The following is a 9,770-nucleotide window of genomic DNA, read 5'->3' on the forward strand; positions in this document are numbered from 1 at the left end:
CCATTTATCATTCTGAAAACCCTAGAGCCCTACTGAATTATGATAAACCTACTTTGCCTGTGCTCCTAGCCTGGATGACAGCACAACTGTTCACAATATGGTTTCTGACTGTGATAAGCTGTTGAGACCTGCTTGGGGAAAAAAGATTCATTTCAAAATATAACTGCTCATTGACAATGCTCCTGGTCACCCCAAAGCTCGAATGAATGTACAATGAGATTAATGTTGTTTTCATGCCTTCTAACACAGCATCCATTCTGCAGCCCCACAGTTCAAGTAATTTCCGTTTCGATGTCTTATAATTTAAGAAATACACTTTGTAAGGCTGTAGCTGCCATAGCCAGTATTCTTCTGTTGGATCTGGGAAAAGTCAATTGAAAAACATTTGGGGACGGGTTCACCAATCTAGATACCATTAAGGGCATTTGTGATTCCTGGGAAGAGGTCAAAGTCTCAGAGTTAGCAGGAGCTTGGGAGAAGCTGACTCCACCCCTCCTGGATGACTTTGAGGGGTTCAAGACTGCGGTAGAGTAAGGGACTGCAGATGTGGTGGAAGCAGCAAGACGGTTAGCTTTAGAAGTAGAGCCTGAAGATGTAACTGAATTGCTACCATCTCATGATGAAACTAGCAGATGAGAAGTTACTTCTTATGGATGAGCACAGAAAGTGGTTTTTTGAGATGGACTCTACTCCTGGTGAAGATGCTGTGAAGATTGTTAAAATAACAACAAAGGATTTAGAATATTACATAAATTTATTTGATAAAGCAGTGGCAGGGTTTGAGAATATTGATTCCAATTTTGAAAGAAATTCTACTGTGAGTAAAATGCCATCAAACAGCATTGTGTGCTACAGAGAAATCGTTCATGAAAGAAAGAGTCCATTAAGGTGGCAAGCATCATTATATTGTCTTATTTTAAGAAATTTCCATAGCCACCCCAGCTATCTGCAACCGTTACCCTGATTGATCAGTAGCCATCAACATTGAGGCAAGACCCTCCATCAGCAAAAAGATTATGAAGCCTTATCACTGAAGATTCAGATGATGATTCACATACTTTTTAGCATTAAAGAATTTTTAAATTAGGATATGTAATTCTATTGCACACTTAATAGAATTCAGCATAAACATAAAGTTTACATGCACTTGGCAATACAACTCAAAAATTTGGGTACTCACTTTAATATTTGCTTTATTGCGGTGGTATGGAACCAAACCTGGGATCTCTTGGAGGTATCCTGTATGATTTTCTGCATCAGTATATGCAGTATGTAATCTGCATCAGTATTCCTCTTATTATGTGCTGGGCATCATGCTGGATACAATCTCTCCTTTAGTCCCTTACATCATGGGTATGTCCCATTTTACCAGTGTGGAGAGTGAGATTGAGTGAACTACCCAAGACCACATTTTTGGTAAGTAGCTGAGGCAGAATTCAACTGAGATCTTTTACCCCACCACCTGAACTCACGTGTATTATATATCTTTTTCTGTCTTTATTGTCACCTTTGCTGTGTTCACCTTGTTCTAGAAAGGATTTATGGTAGCTTAAAAATAACTATGGTAGGGTGTTTTTTGTTTTTTTTTAAAGCTAATTTAAGTGGAAAAAGAAATGAGGGTAGGAACATAAAAAGTGTGTTCCTTTATCTTCCATTAGGTAACATACAGTGATTTTTTTTTTAATCTGCACATTAATTTTTCTAGGCCTGGATGCAGTATGCCTGAAATCTGGGATGTGGAAGATCCTGCTAATGCTGGGAAACCTCCCTTATGTAACCTCTTAGTAAAGGAGTCCAAGCCTCACTTCACCACTGTATTCCAGAACAGTGTTTACAAAGTCTTAGAAGTTATAGAGGAGTGACTGCTGCCTACAAAGAATTCCACCAGTAATGGTTTCCATGTTTTGCTAATAACTCATGCCTTGTTTTTAATTCAGATTCCCAAAACTTTTATAGGTAACTGTTTTCAAATAGAAAACGTCTTATTTGGTCAGTCTGAATGTAAAAATACTTATACCTTTATCAGTTGGTTACTATTTCAATGCACCCCTTAAAATTTGCTATGCAAATGAGTATATGCTTGTACTTGACTTAAATATTTGTCCTAAAGTGAGCAAAGCTACCTGTATAAAAAAATATGATGGGTCATTACAAGGGTGATGTGAAAATACAGTCACTTCTGAACTGTGTAGCGGCTGATTTTACAGTTTGTGGACTATTGATGCCCCTTGCTTTGTTCTCTGCCTTTTGCGCTTGTCTTTGGAACATTTCAGTGATTATTGTAAGCTCCTCAGTCATGTCAGCCCCTGTCATCAACTTCAGTAAGAATAGCTGGGGCAGACATGGATATTTGCTATGTAGACCTATAATTTATTTCCCTTCTTCACATTCTCTGTTCTCTGTCACCCTTGTTAATAAAGCATTTCCTGCCCGTTATAAATGCAAGTTCTTGGACCTAGTCATTAGGACCAGATTCCTATAACTGCCAGCCATGTGGCATTAGTGTATGTTGGCCTGTCTGTTTCTTTCTCAATATTCTTTGTCAAATAAGTGCTATTTACTCATTTAATTGCTTATCAGTTACTTATTCTTGGTTTAAAAAGTTTAATGACAATTGTGTATTTTTCGCATTTTTAGTAGTATTCGAATGTTTATATTTTAATAACTTTTAACCACTTAAAATTTTTCATGTATAATTGTTTTAAGAAAAGCTATTTTGAACAACTACAGATGCATCTAGCAACTAATGTGTATGTGAGTAGATATAATTTATAGTGGAAGACTGTAGTATATGGTAATTTTTCTTTTATTATTAAGATACCATAAAATATGACTAGTTTTTTGGTCACACAGTAAATAAATAATGATAAACGAACGGAGTTTTTATATTTTACTTTTAAAATTGCCTGTCTTTAATAAGACGAAGCCTTAAACCTTATGTTATAATTTTGGTTTAAAAAACCATCATTTCACTATGAGGAACTAATATATTCAGTCTTCCTCTTTACTTTTTTCTTATCTGTTTATTTGTATCTTGAAACTTTTCCAACCTGCTTTAAATTCCTAGTATGAATTTTTGTTTCTTAGAAGTTAATTTGTGTGAAATGAGATTCCACAAAACAGTGAACCCTCATAGTTCTGAGAAATGGTTTTAAGATTTAACGTTCTAAGCAAACCATGACTGGCAGACTACACATTGAGTTACGCAGTGTTCTCTTTATTAACCGCAGGCAGATTAACCTCATTGTGGATTGTTCTTGAGACCTGAGTCCTCAGGGGTGGTTTCCGGGGCCCTCTCTAGGCAGCCTCTGAAGAGCTGTTCTCTTTCTGCCTTCTCTCCAGGGCCCAAGGACAAGCCTGGTCTGGGGGAAGCACTAGCTTGCTTAGAACAGACAGCTGCCGAGACAGCCCAGGCTGAGGAGCATGCAGCCCCAAGCCTGCCCCAGAGCGCGTCTTTCCCAGGGCCTCCTGGCTGAGATGGCCAGTGGCTTCAGGTGCCTCTCCCTCTTTCCTGCTCACTGGGTGACTTATTTCTTGGTCTTGGTCTTTAGCCAGTTTTAGAAAACAAGGAAACATCTGGGGAGTTTGGATTAGGAGAACTTAAGCAGTGATGCAGCAATGCAGAAAAGCGGGAAGTGGGCACTTGAGGCCTGGGAGGATGAAAGCCGCCGTGGGTGGGGAGAGGACAAGTGTGTGCTCCGCTTTATTTCCCATTGTTTCTCACAGAAATGTGTTTTGTACATCCAGCATTTACTGTCTTTTTAAAATTTTACTTTTAAAGTCATTCTCTATTTTTCCCACCTTTAAATAATTCCCTTCCCAGTAAGTTTACATGTATGTAATTATTTGAAATTCCACATAGGAAAAACATTAAAAGAGTGTTATAACTGTTTTATATGCTGGGAAAAGGTAAAACTCGTCAAATTAGAGGTTTTTTTTTAATTATTATTTTCAGAAGATTCCTTTCGTAGCAGTATTTATTCATGTAGCTCCACCAGCAAGCTATGATTATGTTTTAGGCCAGTCAGTTTAGAACAGACGCCCTGGGCTACACTGCACACTCGGCCTTGGTCACATCTGTAGCAGCCGGTGCTGAAGGTTATAAATATCTTTTATGGCAACACAGAGTAGTAGTAAGTTCAATACACATGATAAACAGTATTAGAGCTCAGTATTTTATGCATTTTTAGCATTTAAAAATATTTTTGCTTTAGTGTGAGGAAGGTTAGGATGGGCAAGGCAGTGATAAAAATAGCTATTGCTATGACAGTAGGAAAGGAAAAAAAAAGCTGGGGCAGTATTCCTAAAAAAAGATAAGCCTCTTAAAAGTGCTTAGCAGAAACAGTGTAGTGTTAAAATAGGACAATGATACTAAGGAGAAAATGAAAGAATGTATCAAGAGTAAATTGATAATGCATAGGGGAATTGTATTTTTATGAATTTTATGCCAGTTGTTTACATGTACTATGTATGTTAAATAAAATAGATCATGAAAAATATGGAAAGTGTTTTTTTTTAATTCTTATTTTCATTTCCTTCTTAGCTGTACATATGTTTAGCCTCATTCTGTGGTCAGATAACCACGAACTGGTCTATGGAAGATTGCAGTCCTGAATAAAGGGAAAGGGTTAAAGGTCTTAGGAGCTACTCAATCCTCTTCATCAGTGGTGGAATAGCTGTTGAGGTTTCCCACACTCTTCTCGTGTTTATGGCATTATATACAATTAACATTACTTTATTGTTTATGTCAAGGGACACAATCATTCTTTAAAGTCATATTTTCAGGGTAATTCCAGAGTTGCTGAAAGCTTTTTTTTCGTACATTAAACCACAGTTTGACCTCATGACATTTTCTAAATTATAACTCCTTGTATTAGTTTGATACAAGCATCAACTTAGTTTTTTTTTTTTTTTAATCTGCTAGGAGGCAAGACAGGTTAGCTTAATTCATGCCTCTTTAAGTTTTTACACAGTAACACCTTCATTCTCTGACATGTTTGAGGAGATTAATTCTGAAAGTGTGAGAATCAGAATCACCTGGAGGGCGTGTTAAAACCAACTACTGCACCTCACCACAAAGGTTTCTTACTCATAACAAAGGTTGGCCTAAGGTGGTGCCATCATCTGAATGTTTGTGTCCCCAGAATTCATGTGTTAAAACCCTAATCCCCAAGACGACGATACTAGGAGGTGGGGCAGTTGGGGTGATTAGGTCATGAGGATGAAGCTCTCATAAATGGGATGAGAGCTCTTATAAAAGAGGCCCAAGAAAACTTCCTCGCTGCCTCCTCCATGTGAGATTACAGCTACAGGGTGCAGTCTATGAACTGGGAAGTGGGCTCCCACCAAATAATCAGCTGGCACCTTGATCTTAGACTTCTAGCCTCCAGAACTGTAAGAAATTTCGGTTCTTTTTAAGATACCTAGTTTGTGGTATCTTGTTATAGTAGTCCAAAAGTAGTAAGCCAGATAGGACCCCAGAATTTGCATTCTGACTAGTTCTCAGGTAATGCTATGCTGTTCTTACAGGGAGTATTCTTGAGAAAAGCTGTTCTAATGGATGAGAAGGGACTATCTGGAATACTGGCCTCTAGGGGGCGCTCCATTCCTGACAGTGCTTATCCCACCAGGACAGGCTAGAGGGTCCCTATATCGGGATCTGAATTTTACAGTTCTTTCTTTGCCTCTTAGGGAGCATGCTTCAGCGGAATTTGCAGGGAGCAAAGAACAGATAATGTGCTTTTTAACCAAGAACAAATAAGGTAATTTTTAATCAGACAGTATAGCTCACTTGCACTGTGCTGAACAGGTAGTATGGACCACTTAAGTATTTTGAACTTGTATGCTATAGACTAGGCTTAGACCTGTTTCTTTTCAGTTCAGAGATTGAAAAAGAGTGAAATCATGTGAGATTGAATTTACTTTTGTAAAATTACTTTGCCTAAAAGAAAATAGATAAATCCAGTGATGTGTGTGAATTTTAAAACTTCATTTTCCACTTCATTACTTTTGTTTGGCTCCAGAAATCCTCAGTCTTTTCTCTCTATTAGGGAGCAGTTAAGGATCAGCTCTGGTCCACAGATCACCTGTTTTCTCTCTTTTGCCTTCCTGTTCTCCTTCCCCACAACTAGAAGTTTCTAATTTAAATCAGTAAAAGTGTTACCTGTGCAGAAAAAGAGGAGGTGCTTTTGAACTTCAGTACAGACTTGAATTGATCTTTATTTCACAGTACTGTCAGTACAAACATGCTTTTACATTCAAAGTTAAAAAAGACATTAAGATATAGGAAAGTCTTGAAAACTGTTTCATCCTTCCTGTCCTCCCATGAGAGCAATTTTAAAATTCTGAATGAACTTGAGAGCTGAAGGCTTTCTCGCTTAAGATTTTGAGTCATTGTAGTATAATTAAAGGTAAGAGATTCAGATAGTATTGATAATGGCTCTGCTTTCAAAGCAGTGCTTTCTATACTTTTTTTATCTAACCCCAAATTATAATTACTTTAAATAAACAATGAGTTGTCAAAATAACTTGCAAATAAATAGTAGCACTGTGGAGTATTGTTTACACAGGCATGTTCTTTTAAATTCAGCATAATGTAATTTCCTTGATTTTTTGTAAGTATCTGGGCTTCCCCATATGCAAATTTAATACCTTGAAAGAAAGTTTAATGTGGCAAAATTCAGCTCATTCAGTTGTGACGCTGACTGCTCTTAAAGCTTTAGTGCTTGCTGACTCATTTCTAAAAAAAAAAAAAGAAATGAAAATAAGAAATGACCATTTCTAAGATTTGGCATCAGGTCATGAAAACCGATTTTTAAAAAAGATACCTGAAGGCCAGCTCTTCAGCTCAACTTTATAGACACAGCTCACATCTCTGGCCCTGTCCCCCTGGATCTTCACTCTTGGTATCTCCTTACTAACCAGAGTCCAGATTCAGAGACCTCCCTCTTGCCCTAGAACATTCTGTTCTTAGGAGTTGTAATTCAGTAATCTTCCCAGCTCTTTTAAATCTGTGATGAATTTGACTTTTTCTAACACAGACCCTTTATGGCAGTCGTCCTCAAGCTTTTCAATACATTGGAAATTATTTGTGAAGCTTGAAAAATACTGAAGCCTTTCCCCCATCTCCACAAATTAGGATTTAGTCAATCTGGGAGGAGTCCTAAGATTTGGACCTTTAAAAGATGCAGGCTTCCCTGCCTTACGTCTGGATGTCCATTCTTCCCGTGTCTCTGCCCAATTGAATTAGAAATGGTAAGCAAATTTCTTTCATATACACTCTTGTATTAATAATGATTGACTGTTTCTATTGATACTTTATTAGTCATGGAACTTAGTGTTGAGCAGACTCTCTGAGGAAAGAATTGTGTTCAGTTAGAGGCAGTTGCTATGGTGGGTATGAGAGGCAGGGTAGCGACAGCATAGGTACCACATATTTATAAACCCTGATGTGAGTGCCAGTGAGAAATGGGAATTCAACAACCAAAAGCAAAAAAAGAATAAAACTAATTTAAAATTCACTTTATATTTGTTGTGGAGAATCTTGTTTCTTCTCATTGCTGATTTTTTTTTTTTCATTTCCCTGGATTATTCTTTCTTGATCGGTATTTATTTCAAGATGCAGTTTAACTCACATGTCAACTCCTCTGTGAAGACTTCCCTAACTGCCTTCCCCTTGGCAGAGTGAGCTGTCCCCACTGTCCACATTCCTATCATTCCTAAATTCCACACATTTAATATGGCTTGTACTGCATTATGTCCTTTCAGACTGGACCTGTGTCTTAGTCCATTCCAAATCCACAATTCCTCCTAACACAGTGCCTAGGAAGTGGTAATGCTTAATCATTTTTTAAAATAAAACATGCTTTATTCAACATTGCAGTAAATTCTAGGTGGCACTGTAATTTTTTAAACTAAAAGAAATGGAAGATTATGTATCCTAACTGTGGAGATGAAATAATAAGGAAATGCAGGATCTCTTCAGATTAGATTAATATCATATGTAGAAGAAAAATTTCTTTGATAAATAAAAATTAACATCATTAACATATCCTACCTGCTGCTGCTAAGTCACTTCAGTCGTGTCTGACTCTGTATGACTCCACAGATGGCAGCCCACCAGGCTCCCCTTTCCCTGGGATTCTCTAGGCAAGAACACTGGAGTGGGTTGCCATTTCTTTCTCCAATACATGAAAGGGAAAAGTGAAAGTGAAGTTGCTCAGTCGTGTCCGACTCTTAGCGACCTCATGGACCGCAGCCTACCAGGCTCCTCTGTCCATGGGATTTTCCAGGCAAGAATACTGGAGTAGGTTGCCATTGCCTTCTCCATATCCTAACTAGCTACCTTGATACATTCAGAAATGGCTGGTAACCCAATAACTGTTAGGAAGCAATATGGCAAAGATGGATATGTTTGTCTCCAAAGGAAGCACTGTCCTTGGCCTCGTTTGGTTTGTGTGGCCCAGGATACTATGATGGCCAGTGCTGTGTACATTCACTGCTGACCAGGAAGCTGGGAACTCTGATTAGGAGATCAGTTAGTCTGGGAGGAGGAGATTCACATAGGATGGGGAGAGACTCATGCTATCACTAGATAAGGATATTAGACAAAACATGACAGCAGTCATACAATTCATATGACCATAATTGAGACAACTAAATTAGAATCTTGGATCCATTCTTTGCAAACTTGTAAGATAAGACGTTATTATTTGAGACTCATTTTTCTTACCTTTAAAAAGGATATGCCTCCTAGGGTGGTATTTAAAAACAAGAAAAGTGGACAAATTCACAAACACAGCAGGAAATTATAACAAATGTGACTTAGAAATTGATGTAATAAGCAGACAAAAAAGTCACTAGGGATATACATGGTTTTAGCAATAAAGGAACCTTGATGTAATGATCCTATATACTACAACTACACTAAACAAATGAAGAATACACCTTCTATTCCAGCATGTGGGATATTTCCAAGAACCGACAAAGCATGAACTCCAGGAAGGCAAACATTTTCAGTCTGTGTATTTCACTGATGTAACCCAGGCACCTAGAACAATACCTGGCATTTGTGGGTGCTCAATATTGGTTAAATGAAAGAAGTGGTCCCAAATGGGGTCACATGGCAATTCTCAAAAGAAGTAATGATTAAAACCCCTTAATGTGAGAAATCAATATAAAATTAAAAAAAACAGTTTTAAATAATCCACAAATCAATGAATCTATGGTGAAAATTTGAGAAAATAGAGCAATGATATACTACAAACTGCTTGTGGGGTATATTTAAAGCAAATCTAGGAATATGTTTTTTCTCTATATAGTCTAAAATGCATATATTAAACTGAAAATGAATTCAAATATCAATGTCAGGCATATAGACAAAGAACAGCAGACTGCCGCATCCCCAAACTGAAGGAAATACAAGCAGAACTTGATGAAATAAAGATATCAAAAAAGCCAAAGTTGGTTATTTGAAAAAAATTCTTCATGGAAAGGAAAACAAGACAAAAATTATGAATGGTGAATTACAGAAGCAGAGAATAGGTGGAGGAGAAGTTATGACAATTTTGTCAATAAATTTGAATAGTTAGATAAATGGTTAAATTTCTAGAGAAATGCAATTAATCCAAGAAAAAATAGAAATTAGGAGTCTTGTCCCCAGCAAAGAAATCAAATTAATAATTTTTAAAGATCTCTCTTCAAAGAAAATAATAAATCCAGAGAGTTTTACAGACTTCTTCTGCCAAACATTTAAGGTACAGATAATATCA

At 37.2% G+C, this 9,770-nt stretch overlaps 1 protein-coding gene across 2 annotated transcripts in view; it reads left to right on the top strand.

Annotated features, from left to right (window-relative positions):
* The window catches only part of DPY19L1 (dpy-19 like C-mannosyltransferase 1), a 95,822-nt gene extending 91,323 nt beyond the window's left edge, over positions 1-4,499 (top strand). Inside the window, exons 22-23 of one of the 2 annotated variants that reach the window (XM_069586702.1) lie at positions 1,706-1,887; positions 3,343-4,499. In XM_069586702.1, coding sequence (XP_069442803.1) covers positions 1,706-1,862 — 157 coding nt within the window. In that variant the 3' untranslated portion in view covers positions 1,863-1,887; positions 3,343-4,499. Of the gene's footprint in view, positions 1-1,705 lie in introns of both variants that reach the window. The other variant, XM_069586701.1, reaches the window with a different exon arrangement.
* Positions 4,500-9,770: the final 5,271 nt, after the last annotated feature.

Source organism: Ovis canadensis, chromosome 4 (assembly GCF_042477335.2).
Source record: "Ovis canadensis isolate MfBH-ARS-UI-01 breed Bighorn chromosome 4, ARS-UI_OviCan_v2, whole genome shotgun sequence".
Classification (NCBI taxonomy): domain Eukaryota; kingdom Metazoa; phylum Chordata; class Mammalia; order Artiodactyla; family Bovidae; genus Ovis; species Ovis canadensis.